The sequence below is a fragment of the Pan paniscus genome, chromosome 6, assembly GCF_029289425.2.
Source record: "Pan paniscus chromosome 6, NHGRI_mPanPan1-v2.0_pri, whole genome shotgun sequence".
In the NCBI taxonomy this organism is placed as follows: Eukaryota; Metazoa; Chordata; class Mammalia; order Primates; family Hominidae; genus Pan; species Pan paniscus.
In genome coordinates, this window is record NC_073255.2 from 45,059,975 (window position 1) to 45,082,594 (window position 22,620).

Below are 22,620 nucleotides of genomic sequence, written 5' to 3' on the forward strand. Positions count from 1 at the left end.
TTAAGCAAGCAAGCTTTTTTTAAATCTGAAAGTGTAACACACATATATACATATTATATACTTGGCTAATAAAATTAAGTAGTTTCCAATTAAACTCAACTCTTTAAAACACAACTATTTATTAGTGACTATGTGTAAATGTATAAATTTGGATGTATAACTACATTGTACCCATAAACTGAGCATTAATGCTAAGGGTCTACTAACCTCCTTGGAAATGCAGTCATCTTTGTGTTCTGCCAGAGCAGCCATTTCTCATAAAAGAGAGTTGCAGTGAAGAATGCAGGCAGGGAAATTATCCATAGCTCTGGGGGAGGCATAAGAAAGTCCCCAGGATCAGACTTCCCTTTGATCCAAGGGCTGCTTGATAATTCCGACTTCCCATTGGCAGAGAGCACACAGATAAGGGCCTTTACACCCTGGCAACATGCCTGGGGACTTCATTAACTTAAGGGCTTCTGCCATCTTTGCTGTAAGTAACATAGGAAAAACTCACAAAGAGAAAAAAAATGTTATTTCTGTGCATTCATATGCAAGGATTTGATTCTAATTTTTTGGACTCTTTCAGGAAACAGCCCACCGGAGAAAACCCCTGATCTAAAAGCACCAGTCCTATCTTAATCTACAGCACCTTAAATCCAGGGACACTTTCACCTAGTTTAGATGGTTGAAAGAAGTGGGATCTAATGATCTACTAGAACCTGAGATTAATTATTGTGAGGGGGCAGGGCGAGGTCACAGTGAACCACAAACTCTTGAGTAAGCGCATTTTGAGGGCTTTGCTCCTTGGGTTAGTCTTAATGTGTGTTTTGAAGCAAAAGAAATGAGTTGATCATAGTTAATCCATTTGTTCATCGACCTGAACTTCCCTGTCCTCATAGAGCAAGAAGGGTAAAAAGCACTGATGGTAGAACATTCTGCCTTCAGAACAGGCTTGAAAAGGTAGTTGGTATGGAGGAGGAGATGGGCCTGGGCTGCCTTCCTCCCTACTCTGGGTCTCATGGTGTTGGGTGAGGCCAGGGATGGGAAGAGCACAGTCCCAGGCATCTCTGACTTGCCCGAATGCCTCTGTGCTACATTCATTCACCTGCTTACAAGTCAGACTAACTTTACTCATGTTGGCTCTGTGAGATCCTTGGGAAGTAAGAATTTATTTTTCTCAAGACTTTTACCTGAAGAAAAGTCTTTTTTTTTTTCACTAGAGTGTGACCACTAAATTGAATGCTGGAGTTGAAAGTTACAAATCTGAAATCAAGATCTATATATTTGAAATGTCTTTTTTTTTTGAGACAGAGTCCTTGCTCTGTCACCCAGGCTGGAGTGCAATGGCACGATCTCGGCTCACTGCAACCTCTGCCCCCTGGGTTCAAGCAATTCTCCCGCCTCAGCCTCCCAAGTAGCTGGGATTACAGACGCCTGCCACCACACCCAGCTAATTTTTTATATTTTTGGTGGAGATGGGTTTTCACCATGTCAGCCAGGCTGATCTCGAACTCCTGACCTCAAGTGATCCACTTGCCTAGGCCTCCCAAAGTGCTGGGATTATAGGTGTAAGCCACTGTGCCGAGCTATATTTGAAATTTTTTATCCTTCAGTGAAATGTTAATACAAAGAGCTTTTATTGAGAGGCCATTTAGGATTTAAAAACCAGGATGTAATCAGCTAGACTTTTGCCAACTCACGGGCACCTACTGAGTAAAGGGCACGGTGTCCAATGGCCTGGAGAATCCACATAGCCCAGATGCTGGCTGGCTACCCCCATCCCAGGGAGACTTGCTATACTTATTTTAATTGCTGGCTCTGCAGTCAGAGATGATCAAAAAGCCCTTCCTTTCTGCAGGTTCCTGAGGCTCGTTGGGTGGTGAGATTATTACGGTGACATTTTTCTTCTGTTTATATGGATTCCCAAGGAACATGTACTATTTTACTTTTTAAATGTTAGAGCTGGTGGCATCTTACACGCTTATTTTGGTCCTAATTTTAATTCTAAAAACCTCTAGTGTTTCATGGTTAAGTATTGTAATAGGTGAGTATATGTTTGGTTTACTGGGTTATGTGGAGATGATCAAGCTCATATAAATAAAAATAAAATAGTGTGTGTATATCTATACATATTTCATATATACATATATGATTATATATATGCACCTCAACCAGTAATTATACTGCCTTTTTCATTCAAATGTTATCTTTACCATGGCAAGTCTTGATTTTTAAAGAGCTTTTTTTCCTTTTTTTTTTTTTTTTTTGAGAAGGGTCTCATCTGTCACCCAGGCTGGAGTACAGTGGTTTGATCATGGCTCACTGCAGCCTTGACCTCCAGGGCTCAAGCAATCCTCTCACCATAGTCCCTCCAGTAGCTGGGATTACAGGCACATGCTATCATGCCTGGCTAATTTTTGTAGTTTTTGTAGAGACAGGGTTTTGCCATGTTGCCCAGGCTGGCCTTGAACTCCTGGTCTCAAGTGATCTGCCCACTTCAGCCTCCCAAACTGCTGGGATTATTGGTGAGCCACTGTGCCTGGCCTGGAGCTTTTTTAAAAACAAGTGTTACAGAATACCTCTTTATTATTTTTTATTTAGCTAATTGGTGCAATAAGCCACACAATATATATTTAAGTAATAAAATAATAATACATCCTTGCAATCATTTCAGCATATCTCTTTATAAGTAATTAGTTTCCTTATTCACTACCGGTTTCTGCCATCCACAATTTTCTCAATCCTGAAATCGTATATTTGACATGTGGGCAATTTCTCTATTTTTACGTGCTTGAGAATGTCTGTATTTGGCATAGTCACATATCACTGACAACTGGTACCGTAGAGAACTATTTTTTTTTCCCTTTAAATAGACATCTTACCAAGCACATCTTTGTGCTGTGAAGAGAACATTCAAATTTTCTTGGCTTTTGCTATTTTCCAGGCGTCCAACAGTTTCTCCTGTTTGTTTATAGCATTCTTCAGTTCAAAAATTCTTCCTCCAGGAACCCCTTGGCTCCTTTTGGAGTAAATTCAATGCAAGAAACTGAAGGAAATTTTAGGAAATTTCACAATGTTCTTAACATGATTCAAAAGAACATTTTATTTTTAAAACTTTATTAGAGCAATGAATGGTAAGAAGGACTATGTAGTTGCAGAAGCTTGCTGTGTATTGGATTATTATTGTTTTTTCTTATTTATGTGTCTACAAATTTTCTACTATGAACCTACATATATATTTTATTATATCAATTCCAGCTATCTGAAATATGAAGAATTTCAATTTTAATTACGTATGTATTTTTTTAGACCAAAAAATATTTTCATCTTTTTTTCACTGGTTATTATATTTCTCTATGTTATTTTTTAGAAACATCTGTTGTTCATAAATTAGATTTCTGGGTTTTAAAAAGTTCTATTTTCATCTTCTGTTTCCACTGGGTTGGGGATGATTTTGTTTTAGTTTGTCTTCTAATTCAATAATTCCTTTTCCCATGGTCTCTAAGTCACATACCTGTGACTGTTGGTCAAAAGGTTGGACCCATTATCTCCTTACTGTCCTTCTTACCATTCTTCGCTCTCTCAGGAAGTTTCAAAGATACAATGTTCTCTTGAATCATGTAGAGAACAGGTGTAATTTTCTAGAATTTCTTTACATTGAATTTATTTCAAAAGGAGCCAACCTCTATGAATTTTCGTAGTGTTTCTTTTTATTTGAACCCCAGAATACTTTTTATATGAAATGAGTGATAACTTATTTCAATGCAAAGAATGAAACAACAAATAATTTTCCTGACCAAATAACCAGTGGAGTTTCCTCAGAGAAATACCTATATCAAGCAACCCGTGGATCCTTCTACAGAGGAATGGATAATCAGAATAGAGCATATACATACTAGGGAATACTATTCAGCCTTAAAAAGGGAGGAAATTCTGGCACACGCGGCAACATGGTTGAACCTTGAAGATACTATGTTCACTGAAATAAGCCAGGCACAAAAGGGCAAACACTGTATGATTCCTCCTATATGAGGTGCCTAGTGTGGTCAAATTCCTAGACACAGGAAGTAGGATGGTGTCTGCCAAGGGCTCCGAGGATGGGGAGAATGAGGAGTTGGTGTTTAGTGGGGACAGAATTTCAGTTTGGGAAGATGAAAAGTCCTGGAGATAGACGGTGATGATGGTTGGACAACGTGAATGCACACAGTGTCACTGAGCTCTACATGCTGAAAAATGGTTATGATGGTAAATTTTGTTATGTATATTTTACCACAATTAAAAATTAAAAAAAAAAACAAACACGTAAATCTACTATACCAGCCATTAGAAGGGACAGTTTACTCAAATTTGTATTTGTAGGCACAGGCAAAGAAAAAAATAAGTTTAAAAAAAACAGTGAGATTCTTTTTTCAGAGCGAGACAGGGAAAAGAAAGAAAAGAAAGGAGCCGGGCATGGTGGCTCATGCCTGTAATCCCAGCACTTTGGGAAGCCAAGGCAGGAGGATCACTTGAGATCAGGAGTTTGAGACGAGCCTGGCCAACAGAGAAACCCCATCTCGACTAAAATACAAAATTCAGGTAGGAGAATCACTTGAACCCAAGAGGCAGAGGTTGCAGTGAGCCCAGATCAAGCCACTGCACTCCAGCCTGAGCAACAGAGGGAGACTCTGTCTCAAAAAGAAAAAAAAAAAAAAAGGAAGAAGGCAGAACGACACCAACGTGCATGGGCAGCACCACAGAGCTCACTGTGATGCCTGCAGTGACTCCCAGCACCGTTAGTCTGCTTTGCCTCCATCTCTTCCTGCTCCAGGTTTGGGGCATCTTAATGACATTATAATCATCAGAAATTCCTCTCCATTTCTGGCCTAAGCACTTTCTTCATCTCTGGATTTAATTAAATCATGGGTTTCAGTATTGATTGGTTTTGTCTTTTCTGTTTATCATTCCCATAGGAATGGCTGTGGGGTTGATGGGTAGACTAAACAGGCATCTACATCACTTGATGGGTGTCTGACCCCTGCTCTGGAAAAGGAGGGATTTGGCAACCGTTTTAGCACTCATATATTAGCACATGCCAACATTCTTTCCCTTTGCATCAAGGACTAAATTGTGACACTACAAGTTTGAGCATCTAGATAAAGCCAGACCAGTCATGAGAAGAGAGAAAAGGGAATATTTAAAAAAAATTTAAAAATATTTTACAAGGCTTTTTCCTTGTAAAAAAATTTATTTAAAAAAATTATAGATGTTAAAATAGTTAACAGAGAAAACACAAAAAGCCACAATCCCACTATTTTGATAATTCCTGTGATTTTTTTAAAAAAGAAATCTATTGTTAGAAAACATAAACAAGTCTAAAAAAAGGAAAACAGTGGGGAGCGGGGAGGGATAGCATTAGGAGATATACCTAATGAAAACGACGAGTTAATGGGTGCAGCACACCAACATGGCACATGTATACATATGTAACAAACCTGCACGTTGTGCACATGTACCCTAGAACTTAAAGTATAATAATAATAAAAAAAGGAAAATTACCCTTTGTTAGTAAATATAAACAGGTAAAAAAGAAAAGGCACAGAATGATAAGTGAAATCCTGCACACCCCACCCCCACATAATCCTCAAAGGTAGTCACTGTTACTCATTTCTTGTTATCCTTTCCTGGAAATAATTTTTCTAACTATTAATTAAAAACTACATCAATGGGGTAATATTAAAGGCACTGCTCTGAGCCTTGCTTTTGCACTTCATAAAACATATTGAGGCCGGGCTTGGTGGCTCACGCCTGTAATCCCGGCGCTTTGGGAGGCTGAGACGGGCAGATCTCCTGAGGTCAGGAGTTCAAGACCAGACTGGCCAACACGGTGAAACCCCATCTCTACTAAAAATACAAAAAAATTAGCTGGGCGTGGTGGTGGGCACCTGTAATCCCAGCTACTAGGGAGGTGGAGGCAGGAGAATCACTTGAACCAGGGAGGAGGAGGTTGCAGTGAGCCGAGACCGTGCCATTGCACTCTAGCCTGGGCAACAAGAACGAAACTCTGTCTCAAAACAAAACAAAATCCACCATCAACAAAAAATGTATTGAGAACCTTTCCCCATAATCACAATCTGCTCCCCTGCTGCTTTTGCCGTTAGAGTGTATCATCCAGTCTCCCTAACGAAGACACTGGCTTTCCTGTTGTTGCTGTTCCCACAATGCAGCAATGAATAATTTTGTCTATATATCCCAAATAGCTTTTGCAAATATGCCCAAGATAAATTTTGATAAATTTGATAAATTTTGCTAAACTGCCTTGAAAAAAATGGGCCCAATAGTGTACACATGCTTCTTTCACTCTCTTATCATCCCTGGGTACCATAAAACTTTTGAATTTTTGCTTTCTGATTGGAGCATTTCAAAAAATAGCCTTTCATTTATTTTACAGCAGGTTTAGGTCCACAGCAAAATTGAGCAGAAAGCACAGCATTCCCATATATCCCCTGTCCCCACACATTCACAGCCTCCCCAACTACCAACGTTCCACATAAGAGTGGCATATTTGTCACACTTGATGAGCCTACCCTGGCACATCATTATTACCCAAAGTGCATACTTCCCATCAGTGGTTACTGTTGGTGTTGTATATTCTGTGGGTTTTGACAAATGTATAATAACATGTAGCCACCATCATAGTATCACATTAAAGAATTTCACTGGCCAGGCGTGGTGGCTCACGCCTGTAATCCCAGCACTTTGGGAGGCCGAGGCAGGTGGATCACAAGGTCAGGAGATCGAGACCATCCTGGCTAACATGGTGAAACCCTGTCTCTACTAAAAATACAAAAAATTAGCCAGACGTGGTGGCGGGCGCCTGTAGTCCCAGCTACTCGGGAGGCTGAGGCAGTAGAATGGCGAGAACCCAGGAAGTGGAGCTTGCAGTGAGCCGAGATTGCGCCACTGCACTCCAGCCTGGGTGACAGAGCAAGACTCCATTTCAAAAAAAAAAAAAAAAAAAAAAAGAATTTCATTGCCCTAAAAATCCTCTGTGATCCTCCTATTCATCCTTCCCCGCTAAATCTTCACAACCACTGATCTTTTTTACTGTCTCCATATGTTTGGAAGGTCATATAGACGAATTGTGAAATTATGTAGGCTTTCAGATTGGCTTCTTTCACTTAGTAGTATGCATCTAAGATTTCCTCATGTCTTTTTATAGCTTGGCAGCTCATTTTTTTTTAGTACTGAATAATATTCCATTGTTTGGATGTAGCACAATTTATCTGCTTGCCTGCTAAAGGACATCTTGCATCCAAGATGCCTCCAAGTTTTGACAATTATGGATAGAGCTGCTGTAAACATGTGAAGATGTTTGTATGGACATAAGTTTTCAACTCCGTTGGGTGAATACCAAGGAGTGAGATTGCTGAATCATATGGTAAGGGTATGTTTAGTTTTGTAAGTAACAACCAAATTGTCTTCCAAAGTAGCTGTACCATTTTGCATTTCCACCAGCAATGAATGAGAGTTCCTGTTGCTCCATATCCTTGACAGAATTTTTTGTTGTTAGTGTTTGGATTTTGGCTATTTTAATAGGTATCTTTGGTACCTCATTGTTTTAATTTGCAGTTCTCTAATGACATATATTGTTGGGCATCTTTTCATATGCTAATTTTCCATTTGTATATTTTTGGTGAGATATCTATCCAGGTGTTTTGCCCATTTTTAAAAGTTGGCTTGATTGCTTTCTCATTGTTGACTTTCGTGAGTTCTTGGTACATTGTGAATACTAGCCCTTGATCAATTACGTATTTTGCAGATATTTTCTTCCAGTCTGTAATTTGTCTTCTCATTCTCTTGATGGAACATCTTTTGTGTGTTTATTGGCTGTTGCATTTTTCCCCCCTAAAAACTGACTTTAGGTTCTGGCCCATTTGTCAGATGGTTTGTCTTTTCTTTAATGATGTAAATTAGTTGATTTTGCTCTTAAAAGCTTAAGCTGTGTCAGATTTATCTATCCCGCCATCATTTGAAAGGCTTCACCTGTGAACTCATCCATTTCGTTTTGTTTTAGGGAAAGTGAACATTTCGTTTTGTCTATTCTGTGCTAAGCTCCTTGCCTCTAATCCCTGAGAAGTCAACATTTGGACCCTGCTGCAGAGAAAGAAGAGAAAAGCCTTTTGTTTAAGAAGTCCTCATTTAATTTTCACGTCCTCTTTTTTCTAGGTCACTGGATATATTCATGTCAAGATTCATCATATGAACATATTTATCTTGATGTGTTCATTCACAATTTCTAGGTCAGGTAGTAAATGCCTAGGTAGTAAATAAATAATTCCAGCTTTCATAGTGCTGCCAAAGATTAAGGTGTTCTCTCCCAAAAAGGCAAAGGTAGACTTTTAACAGTACCAAGACTGTCAAATTGTCTCTTTATTTTTTTATTTTTTTTGAGACGGAGTTTCGCTCACTCTTGTAGCCCAGGCTGGAGTGCAATGGCGTGATCTTGGCTCACCGTAACCTCCGCCTCCCGAGTTCAAGCGATTCTCTTGCCTCAGCCTCCCGAGTAGCTGGGATTACAGGCATGTGCCACCACACCCGGCAAATTTTGTATTTTTAGTAGAGATGGAGTTTCTCCTTGTTGGTCAGGCTGGTCTCGAACTCTTGACCTCAGGTGATCTGCCTGCCTCGGCCTCCCAAAGTGCTAGGATTACAAGCATGAGCCACTGCGCCCTGCCCTAAATTGTCTCTTTATGTCAGCAAAGAGTGACATTGATATTTCCTGTGACAGAAGTCCATTATCTTTCTGGAGCCATGAACCCTGTTTATCTGATGAGTGCCTTGGATCCATTCCTAGCAACATGTGCAAATGTGTCCATAAAACACCAGGGCTTCATAGATGTCCTGACCCCAATTTCAGAATGTGGCTCTTACAAACATAGAAAGGATTTCCACTTTCCATTAGGATTTCCATTTCCACTTTGCATAAATTTTTTCTAATGTCATTTCTACAGAAAATTCAACTTGAAGAGAAGGTTTAGAACCAACTATTGGGGATCACAGAATGCGATTTGGCGTTTTGCTTCTTAGAGTCCAGACAGAAAGGATGTAAACCACCCACCCCTACACTATGGCAGCTGAACCATAGCTGGTGGGAAAGGTGTTTCAGAAAACAGCATCTCCAGACTTGAGACCCCAGAATGCCTCGTTAGTGTGAGCTCTGGACCTCTTCCCCTCAAACTGAACAGATTCCTTAATGTTGGGCTAGGATAGAATCTAAACTTCCAAAATGCCTCTTTGAGAGGTTAGAGATTGTGAGTAGGGCCTGGGTAAATTATCTAGAGAGAGGATGCCGAATCCCTTCCCTTTCTTTCTGTTCTAGAAGGGCAAGTCCACCTGATGCCTTGCCCAAAAAGCAAATGTACAAATGTCCCCACTGCTGATCAAACCTGAAATTAGTCTGATCAAAACCTGAAGGGACTTTTGCAGGAGACACATTTATGAATAAGCTGCCACTATATTCTGGGTTAAATTTGCTTACAAGAAATAAAAGGCTTGATCAGAAATCATGGCTGTGGTGTGTGCACATTTCAGCTTACTCCTTCTGGAAAACCCTGCATCATGTTCTGGGCCTGCCCATAATTGGTCCTTACAAAGTACCCTATACTGTCCACCTCCAGAGGCATGGAATAGTGCTCTGTCATTGCCTCTTTTCTTGTCTGTCTCCCCGCTACACACTTGCCCGTATCTTAGGCAGGTGGCTTGATGAGCATGGGGATTTGTCTTGTTTGGTTTTACATGCCTAATGGTTAGCCCCAAGGAGCTTACTGACAAATATTTACTAAGTACATAAATGACATTGAAGCCACAGACTACATAAAGATGCCCAGAATAACTGTTCTGAGCAGACCTCCATGGTTGAGGGGCAGAGTGTTGCATGGACTGGAGAGGTGGAAGCAGAAGGGCTGAGGAAGTGGAAGCAGGTTCTGGGAAAAGAAGATTAGAGGCAAGAGGCTTTGAGCATCAGAAAACAATTTGCCAGATTAGCAGCGAGAAAAAATGTGATGTGGATTCTCAGCTAGAATAAATTATACATTATGTTGATATCTAACCATCAACTTCTATCACCCTTGGAAACTCCTTTTCTATTCCACCCTTGACTTTTGAGAATGGAGACAAAGTTTAAAAGTTAACAATAGTCAGAAGATCTTGTAAAATAACCCCTTAAAAAGGTCATTCTAAAACTCTCTAGTAAATGTCTGGGCAGCATCGATCCTTTGCATGTAAATAAATCATGTATGTAATTCTAGCTCAAGCACTCAAGATTACTTTTATTGTGTTTTATCTGTATCATTTAATCTATAGCTCCTACAAATCAAAATGCTTTCTTAAATTCTCCTCTAAGAAAAGGCTAGCAGACATTTATGAAGGGAATAAATAAAAATAGAATATTGTACTGTATAACTTCTTCAGACGTCTTGCTTCCCTAGCATAACTAGAATTACTTCAGTTAAAAACAGATTTTCAGAATATTAGGGACTAAGTCTCAAAATTTTGTCTCATCATAGTATTGTTAATGAGGTTTCCTTTTAGTGCTGGTTAGCTAAGTATTGGTGATATGCTGCAAAAATAAATTCTGGATGTAATAGTAAGGCAACAGGAAAACAATTCACAAAAGGCTGCTATGGCTATTATAAAATCCAAGTCAAAAAATAAATGCCATGTCACTTTCCCAAAATACCATGGGGCCAAGTTTCCAAAATCAGAACTGGAAATGAGGCAAGTTTAAGAACATGGCTATAGTGCCATGAACCTGGTGATATCATGAAAGCCAGAATTCCAACTAAATCCTTAGAAAGCCCCATTTTCTTACGAGTTGAGGAAAATGACTCTGAAATTTCCCCAAGTCCCTCTTTGTGCAGAGACAGTTCTTTACACAGCATAATGAATAGAAAACTACAATTAAGAGAAAATAGCATCTTGGGCAGTCCTGTGGTTCTGAGGTCTGTGTAAGGCTGCCTGCTCTCCCGGGATCTCAGGGGGCGGGTCCATCTCACTGGGGCAATGCAGTCCATCCCAATTAAACAGAGAACAAACTCTCCTTCTCCATTAGTTTTTGGATACTCCTTTTTGACACATTTCAAGGGTAAAATTGAGACTTCATCTGGACACACTGGATGAAGGGGATCCTTTGGCAACTTTGGGGACCTTCACCCCAATATGGAAGATACATGGTGATTGATGTTTATTGGAACCTGGTCTTGCCATTTCATCTCTGCCAAGTACAAGGGCTCAAGACCATTTATTATAAAGTTGAGGTGTCTTCCAAATTAATTGGCTTATGTCTAACAATTCTAGGTAGCTGGTCCCATCAGTCGGCAACCTGTGGATTCCTTTTGCTACTAATGCTACTAACTTGGTTGAAGTATTTTCCAGGACATTTTATAACCTATAGCAGCTGGTCCATAGTTGCTTTATTATGACTTGAAATTTTTTTTGAAATATCTACTTTTAAAATCCCCAAGAAAAATGCTACTATAGCCAAAGGTAATGACCTAGAATTTGGGGAAGGGAGGGTATTTATCAATTATTTGTCCACTGCAGGAGACTCAGACTGATGCGGAGGAGGAAAATCTTGGCCCTATTTTAGAGTGCTAATTTAGCCTATATTGGTGTGGAAATGTCCTATTGAGTTGCCTTTTCTTTAAGAGGATAGTATCAACTCTTACCTCTGCTCAGGGGGTCTGACAAAGTATATGAATCTGTAAACATGAACTAGTGAAAAGATAGTTTAAATTTGTTCTTTGTTCTTTTTTTTTTTTTTTTTTGTGAGACAGTCTTGCTCTGTTGACCAGGCTGGAGTGCAGTGGTGTGATCTCGGCTCACTGCAACCTCTGCCTCCCAGGTTCAAGTGATTCTTGTGCCTCAGCCTCCCAAGTAGCTAGGATTGCAGACATGCACCACCATGCTGGCTAATATTATTTTATTTTTTATTTTTTTATAGAGATGGGGTTTTGCCATGTTGGCCAGACTTGTCTTGAACTCCTGGCCACATGTGATACACTCACCTTGGCCTCCCAAAGTGCTAGGATTACAGGCGTGAGCCACTGCACCCAGCCGTTCTTTGTTCTTTGGCAAATAACTTTACTTTGAATGTTATGCTGTTCAGTTATTATCAAAAGCTTGGTTGCAGAGGCACTAGATTAACATGAAGGAAGAAGAAGAGGACCTTCCTATGTTTACTTCCAACTTCTCATTGAAAGAGCCAGAAGATACAGAATATGAAGTAAATAAATAAACAATAGCAATCTGAGGTAAGAATAAGAATAATCCAGTGTAACATAATCCTGATGGGTTTTCCACACATTTTAATGCTGATAAAGACAACATAAGAAATACATCTTTGACTACACATGACCCAGCCTCTAAATCTAGAGAAGTCTCTACTCCAGAGTAGATGGCCCCACACGGGGCGGGAATGTCATGTCCTCAGCCTGCCCTGCATGCTGGTGGCCTTTCCCGATTGCTTGGACTCTACCAGAGTCATTCCCCAGCTACCTATTTTCTATCTGGAGGCCGCAGTCCCAGGCCTCAGCGTGGGTGGGGAGGAGGCCCACTGCACTGCCAGGTGAACGCTCTGCAGGGAGGGTCTCATAAACCAGGTGTGGGAGCAGTATGCTCGGGACTTGAAAGACTCTCACTTACCTGGCTCACACCAACAGCTTCAGACTGCATCAGAGTCTCCGGCACTGCAGGAGAACCGGCAGGCAAAGGGAGGGCCCCCACTCCCTCCAGCAGCCCCTACAGATGATGCCGGCTGGGTGCCTGAGAGTGGGAAGAGGAGGATGTGAAAACTCACTGTCAGGTCTAGACCCAGCAGGGCAGCCTGGTTATTTTCAGTGGACTGTGTGTTGGGCTAAGGACAGTTTACCCACCTTGTCTTTGGCAAACTGTCGTGATGGGCTGATTTCTGTTTTTTGATGTATAATCAGAGAAAGAAAAACATATCATGGGGCTTATTTAAGAAGACTGTAATGGTAATGCACAAGGGGTAGTTAGCAAGGGCCAGAATATGGAGAGGAAGAGCTTGCTTTGACAGTGATTTTCTACAGAAAATAAAAGAAAGACATAAAACGTGATAGGTGCTACTAATAAGACACAAAAAGTATGAAAAACAGGAGGATATATAGGGACAATAAGTCCCATATTCTTTAAACCTAAGACAACTAGGTCTCCTTCCCTGCCAGGCCTGAGCCATTTCTCACCCCGTGCCTTTGTACAGGCCATCCCTTCTGCTGGCCTTGCCTGTCTGTCTTCAAGGCATGGCCAAGGCCCACTCATGGCGCCTGCCTCAGGCCACGCCCCCTCCTCCTGCAGCCAGCACAGCTGCTGCAGGTGCCTGGTCACGGCTTTCTCTATACATCAGCACAGCAGGCTTCACGCTCCAGTACTGGAGACTTTATATAGTATTATAATTTATAATGGAGTAACTGTGAGTTCTCAGTGACAGGGCTTATATTTCATTTATCTCTATAAGCACATCCATCATAGTTTCTGATATACAATAAATGAGAGCCCCAGAAAGACAAGAGTAGAAGACAACCTCTTTTTAAACAAGGACCTCAACAGTTGCCCATGGGACAAAGACAAAGATGAGAGGGAACAAGACAATGAGAAAAAGAATTGATGCATCGTGAGACCATACAATGCTCAGAAAATTAAAGCGCTGATTACACCAAAGGAGCATGTGACAGCTTGTTCCTCCTTTTCAAAGAATGGTAGGTTTAGCGTATTGTCACAGACCAACTCAGTGACTTTGGGGACATGATATAATGGCAATACACAGCAACTCTTCATAAGAGATGAATGCAGCAGCAGCAATCCTCAACCTAGAAGTTGACACTCCAAGTTTATCAACAAATTGATAGAGGGAAACCTCACAGCATTTCCCCTTAGAAACTGTGTGCTCAAGTCCCCAGACAAGACTGCAAAGGCTTATTTAACCTGGAAAGTTGCTAGATTATACCCAAACTGAGCTGGGTTGCAAAAAGTATAAGCGAAATGTGGTTCTGCTCCATCACCATATAGCCAAATGATCACTTAACCAGAAGGGTAGTTCCTGCCTCTCTCCACAGATGTGCTGGGCATCAACTAGAATAATGCGTGATAAACAGCTTTGAGAAGTGTGCCACGCTATCAAACAAAGGGGGCTCCTCCTAGTGGCTCCTATGAAACCTAATTGCCCGTGAAAATACAGTCCTGTGGGATAGTGTGTACTGCCTCCTGCCCTGGGACTCCAGGGACTCATTTTCACCATGACAATAGGAGCCCAGGATTTCTCTCTTTGTCCCTGGTGGCAGAGGGGCTATGCGATCGAGCTCTCACATGCTTGGGGACTAGAAGTTGTCTGCAGGATGTACATTCAAGTGTCAACCCAAGTGTCTACTGATTTGTGTGACACAATCATTAAGGAGATAAAAATCAGGGTGACAGCAATATGTCAAAATATTTCAAGATGCCAGAGTTTGAAGTATGAGCAGCAGCAGCTCATGTGGAATGACAAAGATGAGGTCAGGGCAGTAGCAATCAGGCACCTGCTGAACCTTGTGTCAACAGTGTGATGGAAGCATCTCATTTCCTCTTCTGAGGTACAAGCCTTTGTTTCTGGTGATGGCAGCCCTTGGGGAGCATATGCTTGTTGAAAATTTATCCTGCCCTAAGGAGCTGTACATCATACTTTAGAGGCCATTTTCTGGGCAGTTGGCCTCTTGCTTAATTTTAAGCCTACATTGCACAACACTGTGATGATGTGTCACATTTTGCACTGGTCTGAGCAGCAGGTGAACATCTGGAGTCTCCAGCAGGCTGAGTTCAGAGAAGTCAAATGCTCTAGGGAGCTTTATTTAAATAAGAAAAAGTGCTTCAGGTAAGAATTTGAATTCCAGGGCTGGCCAACACACCCACAGTATCATTCCAGAGCAGAAGAAGGTGAGGAACTCCTCTCCCCTACGAGCCTTGAGCCAACAGGCCAGTCCCATCAGTGGGCACAGCCCATTCCTGCTAAGGGATCCTTGTGTCTGCCTCATTCAGTGAACTGCTGTGTGTTGGCAAGAGGCCAGGCCTGCAGTGGAAGGGTTTTCCCTAATTGGCTTCACTCCACTTCCTGCCTCCTTCCTTCTCTGCCTGTTGTGTGCTCAGTGCCTTCCTGCTCTGTCTCCCTAGCTTCTGGTTCACTTTTTCTTTTCTGCCTCGATTTAGCTGTCTCTAAGCTACCTTGATTTAGTTGTCACTCCACCCTCAATGATTGGCTAACAGGTGTCAGGACATGTCTGGTTTTAAGGGGTACCCTCTTTTGAGGGATGCCCAAACAAACGGGCCTGGAAGAGAGGTTCTGGCACTCTGAGGACACTTCCCTAGATTCTCACACTTAAATTGCTGTCCGAGTCAGACAGGAATCACGTTCCAATCTGCATGGCCAGTGAGGGAAAAACAGCGAAGCCGTCAAAAGCACATGTGCCTCTCCCTCTCTTCCCACTGCGCTTCCCGCTATGAGTTCCAGGATGGGAAACCCAGTTCAGTGTCCAGTCCTGCCGAGGATGGAGGCAGCCAGGCTTTGGGCCTCGGGCCTGCTTACCTTACTGCTTACTACCAAGGCCTCAATTAGCTCGTCTTCAGGATGCTGCAGAACTGATTTGCAAAGCAGCAAAATGGAATATTTTTTGGAGTCAAAGTCCTTTCTGAATCATTCATATTTCATGTCAAATACTTTCTCTCTCTCTGTTTTTTTTTTTTTTTTTTTTGAGACGGAGTTTCACTCTTGTTGCCCAGGCTGGAGTGCAGTGGTGCGATCTCTGCTCACTGCACCTGGGTTCAAGTGATTCTTCTGCCTTAGCTTCCCAAGTAGCTGGGATTGCAGGCGCTTGCCACCATGCCTGGCTAATTTTGTATTTTTAGTAGAGACAGGGTTTCACCATGTTGGCCAGGCTGGTCTTAAACTCCTGACCTCAAGTGATCTGCCTGCCTGGGGACTCCCAAAGTGTTGGGATTACAGGCATGAGCCACTGCGCCTGGCCTTTTTTTTTTTTAATGTAAAAAAAAAAAAAAAAAAAAAGAGTCTTTTTTATTTCCACTAGCATGACAAAGTCCTCCACTGGTTTCTGTCCAGCCTCCCCAGTTGGTCATTTAAAATTTATGTGAAAAGGAAAAGGAATGCCATTTCTCAGTGCATTTCAGCCTAATCAGATGCATTAAGAACTAAGTGAGAAGCACTACAAAGATTAAAACTGGATTGTAACTTAGGAAAGATGGCATCTATTACCACAGGCCTGAGCAAAGCCACACAGCAGGGAACAAAAGAAGTGACTTAAATCCTGGATCTGCAACGAGTTCTGTGACCTGAGATAGATTATTTAGGCTCCTTGGCCACTGTCCTCATTTATACACAGAGAAGGGTGAGAGATTCTGGTCTTTCCAGGCCTATCATGTTATAATTCTATGACTAAAATCAACCTGAGGCAATAAATCCTACTCCATTAATTTATTTACAAGACTAAAAGAAATAAAAACATAAGAAAATATAAATATTTAAAACCAAACAATTAAAAAATGTGATCCAAAGAAAAGGCTTCTTCACTGTGATTGCACATGTCTCTATTAGAAACATTTGGCCATCTAAGGAAAATATAGAAGCTTGGCTCCTCCCTAACACACAAGTGTAGCATGAGCTTTAGTAAGGTCGACTATGGATCTCATTCCTCTTGATTATTTTGAGGTGTCTCTCCATTTATTCATAATCAATCTATCAGTATATCTCCATATGTGTGTATGTACACGTACACACACACACACACACACACACGCACGCACAAGAACAAAATAGGAAAGTGAAGAAAGACCAGAGTTAGGTCTAACCAAAGACGGAGAAATGAGACTTACAGGAGCTGCCGAGTTTTTGACCGTGACACTGGGGGTGGTTGCTCGCAGGGCCCCACTCACTCCATGGTAGTATTTGAAGCAGATCTTAGTTTCAGCTGAAAGACAAACAAAAAACGAGACTGAGAAGTAGGGTGTAACCCAGGGAGAGACAGCTATGGCCACAGAGGACATCTCTAAGAACTGCAACATAATTCCCCCACGAGCAAGCCAGGCCACACTCGACAATGATGCTCCTCATGTGGCCTCAAGGACAGGTCTGACTTCTTAAAACTGTGACATGAAAAACTGTTCTGGCCTTAACATTTTTGTATCCAAGTTAAGTCCATTATTTAGACTTCTCAGCATCCATCCTACCCCATTAGAGGTCATTGATTTAAAACACTTAGTTCTAAGATGTGAGGTGGGTGGATGCCTATCACCTGTCTGTTTCTTCTGTAATGTCCTATTATTTAATTCATTGTGATTAATATCTTGGTAATTTGCAGAAAGACTTTGAGAAGTTATTGAAGTACATAGGAGAGAGGCATATTTTCTAAACTCCTGTATCCATCAATGATAACCTCTTTGCATCACAATTTGTTTCCTTCAAAGTTCTATAGATGTAGCTGGCAGTGGTAGCACGCATCTGTAGTTCCCAGCTACTTGGGAGGCTGAGGCAGGAGGATCACTTGAGCTCAGGACTTTAAGGCTGCAGAGAGTTATAATCACATCAGTGCACTCCAGCCTGGGTAATAGGGTAAGACTCCATTTAAAAAAAAAAAAAAAGAAAGAAAGTTCTATAAATGGTTAAGCAGAATGTAAAGAGTTTAGGGGGATCACACTGGGTTTGAATTTCAGCTCCATTATTTACAATCTGTGAGACAATGAATAAGTCCCTGTACCCCCTGTTAAAATAGGACTTCATAAGACGTTGGTTAAGCAAATAAAAGTGCTTCGATTCAATTAAGTGCTCAGTAAATGTTAGTGATTGTGATGATGTGATGACTAAATGACAACATCAGTCCTTTTCCTTCTGGCATTTAGTTCCCTAGAGGACAAGATCTGTAGCTAACATGAGTTTAGTTCATTTGAAGGTGACTTGCTTTCCCCAATTCACTGTTTATAGGATTTGTTTTCTTAAAATTTAAAAAAATTACCAGGCTATGTCTTGGTCCCTTATATTTTGTTTGAAACAATATGAGAAATCTCCAATTTGAGATATTTTCTCTCAAATATGGAAATTTGCCTTCAATTATCATATTAAAAATAATGTCTACAATTTTCTTAGCATGCATTTGAAATGTGCTCAGAATGGAAAATATGAAAAATGAAGATAAGTATAAATGAAATAACAATCTTCTGAGATTTTTGCATAATTGAGACTATAAACTATAGAATAATACATTTTGCTTTTTTAAAAAATTGACATTATGAAATAAGCATGGCCAACTATCATTTAAAACTCCTCAAATAACATTACTTATTATACAGAACAACTGAATAGATTTACACATTGCAAATATTTCCTATATTTGGAAATTCAGGCTTTTCTCTGAAAATCAATTACTTTTTACAAATTATTTTTTAAGTTCAAATTTTCTCCCTAGGACAATGGAGGAAAAATCGCTAGATACCTACCTGACATCCATTCTACCTTTCCTCCTTAATAACAGAATCTCAGTTTTATTTTGATTGATAATGTCCAGCTAAAGTACTACATTTTGCAGCCTCCCTGGCAGAATAACACCTATGCAGTTTACCATTGTTATTTTAGGATCTCTGTTATATGTAGCTAAACATAAACCTAACTGATATGTAAAGGTTTCCTCAATGCTATAGATACGAATATTGCAGTAGTCTTCTTTAGGTTAAAAGATATGGGCCGGGCACGGTGGCTCACGCCTGTAATCCCAACACTTTGGGAGGCCGAGGTGGGTGGATCATTTGTGGTCAGGAGTTTGAGACCAGCCTGGCCAACATGGTGAAACCTCATCTCTACTAAAAATACAAAAATTAGCTGGGTGTGGTGGTGCACTCCTGCAATCCCAGCTACTTCGGAAGGCTGAAGCAGGAGAATTGCTGGAACCCGGGAGGTCGAGGTGGCAGTGAGCCAAGATTACGCCATTGCACTCCAGCCTGGGCAACAGAGCAAGACTCAGTCTCAAAAAAAAAAATATATATATATATATATTTTAAGGATCCTCCCTTCCTGGGGCCAAATTGCTTTCCAAATAACACTTTACACTTCTATCAGGAAATGTGACTCTGATCATCTCATAGAACCCTTGTTAGCACTGAGCATCATCACTTAAAAATAGGCTTAAAATAGAATCCGATTATTATTTTTGTTTCATTTATTTGATTATTAGTAGGGTTAAACTTTTTCATTAAATTTTAATCAGCTATTTAAATTTTTTTGAAGCCATTTAATTGCAGTTGCTCAAGTTTTCCATTACCTGGGTGATGCCTGGATGCTAACCAGTCCCTCTGTTAGTGGATGTGTTCTTACTTCAGATATGCCTGTACTTTGAGTTTCCTTCCTGAGTCACTTTCTCTATAGTTCTTTCACATGTCTGTTGATTGTCTTTTCAAGCTCTTGGTGGACAATCTTATAACCCAGTTCTGTACTTATTCTCCAAGACACCTCAAAGTTGTCCCCATGTTAGGTCTACACACTCAGATCCAATACTGTGTTGGCCTGAGAGGCAAGTTTCCTATAAGTCAGGGATCAGGGAAGGACTCTGAATAAAGCAGTGAGCCATCTATCTAGTTAATCACGATGAGTTAGTGTTGCCTACTGCATGAGTTACTCTGCCTGTAGGTGCCTATGGGATCAGCATGGAGGGGCCAAATGGCCTCACCTTAAGCTCAGTTGGGTGGAAAGGAATTTTAGGTACCAGGAATCCCAAACGGGCACTACTAGATTTCCATTTAAAGAAAAAATTATTTCAATGCCTTTGAGCAAAAATGTCAGGGAAATTACATACAATCTTGCATTGAACTCTATTGCTAGATGAAAAAATCAGTGCATATTTTCAGCCAAGAATTCATGGAACACTTCAAACTCTGTACTCTTCTTTGTTTCTTCCATTTTTAGTTTTTTATTGATACATAATAGATGTACATATTTTCAGGATACATGTGATGATTGAATACATTCATATAATTTGTAAAGATCAAATGAATGTAATTGGGATATACATCATCTTAATTATTTGTCTTTTTTTGCGCTAGAGACATTTGAATTATTCTCTTCCAGCCATTTGGAAACATATGATAGATTATTATAAATTACAGTCACTCTATTGATCTATCAAACACTAGATTTTATTTCTTCTATCAAACTGTATATTTGTACCCATTAATCAATCTCTATTCATCTTCTTCTTCCTTCTACCTTTCTTGGTCTCTGGTAACCACCAATCTACTCTCAATCTCCATGAGATCCACTTTGTTAGCTCCCACATACGAATGAAAACATGCAATATTTATCTTTCTGTGCTTGGCTTATTTCACTTAACATAATGACCTCCAGTTCCATCCATGTTACTGCAAATGACAGAATTCCATTCTTTTTTATGACTGAATACTATTACATACCACATTTTCTTTATCCACTCATCTATTAATGGGTACTTAGATTGATTCCATATTTTGACTGTTGTGATCAGTACTGCAATAAACATGGGAGTGCAGGTATCGCTTTGATATATTGATTTCCTTTCTTTTGGCTATATACCCTGTAATGGAATTGCTGGGTCATATGGTAGTTCTATTTTTAATTTTTTGAGGAATCTGTTAGTTTTTCATAGTGGCTGTACTAATTTACATTCCCACCAGCAGTGTACGAGGGTTCCCCTTTTTCTGTGTTCTCACCAGCATTTGTTGCTCCCTGTCCTGTTTTAATTGGGGTGAATGATAACTCACTGTGGTTTTGATTTGCATTTCCCTGATGATTACTGATGTTGAGCATTTTTTTCATGCATCTGTTAGCCATTTGTCTGTCTTCTTTTAAGAAATGTCTATTCACATCTTTTAAAAGATGCTACTTAAAAATCAGATTGTTTTTTGCCCTTGAGTTGTTTACTATACTGCATACATTTTGGTATGCTGTATTTCTATTTGATTTGTTTCAAAAAATTTTAAAACTTTTTTCGTAATTTCTCCATTAGTTGTTCAGGAGCATGTAGTTTAATTTCCATATGTTTGTGTAGTTTCTGAGGTTTCTCTTGTTAATGATTTTGTTTTATTCCTTTTGTGGTCAGAGAAGATACTTGATATGATTTCTACTTTTTTGAATTTGTTGACACTTATTTTGTGGCTTAATATATGGTCTATTCTGAAGAATGTTCCATGTGTTGATAAAAAAAATGTGTATTCTGCAGCAGTTGAGTGAAATGTTCTATAGATGTCAGTTAGGCCATGTGGTCAGTGTGTAGTTTATTTACATTTCCTTGCTGGAATGATATGGCCATTATGGAAAGTGGGGTATTGAAGTCCCCTATTATGATCATATTGTAGTGTATCTCTCATTTTAGATCTATTAATGTTTGCTTTACATATTTGGGAGCTCTGGTGTTGGGTGCATAGATATTTATAATTTTCATAGCCGCTTGCTGAATTGACCCCTTTATCATTATATAGTGACCTTCTTTATCTCTTTTTACAGTCTTTGATTTGTAGTCTATTTTATCTGATGTAAGCATAGCTACTCTTGCCCTTTATGGTTTCTAGTTGCATGGAATATCTTTTTCCACCTCAATACTTTCAGTCTATATGTGTCTTTATAACTGAAGTGGGTTTCTTATAGGCAGCATATAGTTGGGTCTTGTTTCTTTATTAACTCAGCCACTCTATCCCTTTTAATTAGAGAATTGAGCATATTTATATTTGTTATTATTATTGATAAGTAAGGACTGACTACTGCCATTTTGTTGCTTGTTTTCTGTTTTTTATTTCATTTTATTTATTTTTTTTAACAGAGTCTTGCTCTGTTGCCAGGCTAGAATGCAGTGGCGCAATCTTGGCTCACTGCAACCTCTGCCTCCTATGTTCAAGTGATTCTCCTGCCTCAGCCTCCCGAGTAGCTGGGACTACAGGTGTGCGCCACCACACCCAGCTAATTTTTGTAGTTTTAGTAGAGACAGGGTTTCACCACGTTGGCCAGGATGGTCTCGATCTCTTGACCTCATGATCTGCCTGCCTCAGCCTCCCAAAGTGCTGGGTTTCAGGCGTGAGCTACTGTGCATGGCCTCTGGTTGGTTTTTAATTGCTCTCTTCCTTTTTTCCATATTTCCTATCTTCCTTTGTGGTTAAGTTATTTTCTCTGGTAGTATGTTTTTTTGCTTTTTATTTTTAGTGAATCTATTATAGGTTTTGCATTTTGGTTGCCATGAGGCTTACAAAAAAATCTTATAGATGTAACAAGTTATTTTAAGGAGATGACAACTTATCTTAGATCACAAAGAATAGAAACAAAGAACAAATTAAAAAAAAAGCCTCTATAATTTAACTCCATCCTCCCAACATTTGGATTTTACATTGTCTCAATTTACATATTTTTATATTACTTATCTCTTAACAGGTTGCTAAAGGTACTACTGTTTTTGATCAATTTATCTTTTGGGCTTCCTACTAGAGATATGAGTAGATTGCACACCACAATTACAGTATTAGAGTATCCTGGGTTTGTCTGCGTACTTAATTTTACCAGTGGATTTTATATCTTCAAACGTTTCCTTTTTA

The 22,620-nt window shown here is 40.0% G+C and overlaps 1 protein-coding gene across 9 annotated transcripts in view; it reads right to left on the reverse strand.

Annotated features, from left to right (window-relative positions):
* HECW1 (HECT, C2 and WW domain containing E3 ubiquitin protein ligase 1) overlaps positions 1 to 22,620 on the reverse strand; it is a 445,382-nt gene that overhangs the window by 182,369 nt on the left and 240,393 nt on the right. For all 9 annotated transcript variants that reach the window (XM_057302857.2, XM_008960744.4, XM_008960746.4 and 6 more), the window contains one exon: positions 16,897 to 16,991. In XM_057302857.2, the coding sequence (XP_057158840.1) occupies positions 16,897 to 16,991 (95 nt within the window). The remainder of the gene's footprint in view (positions 1 to 16,896; positions 16,992 to 22,620) is intronic.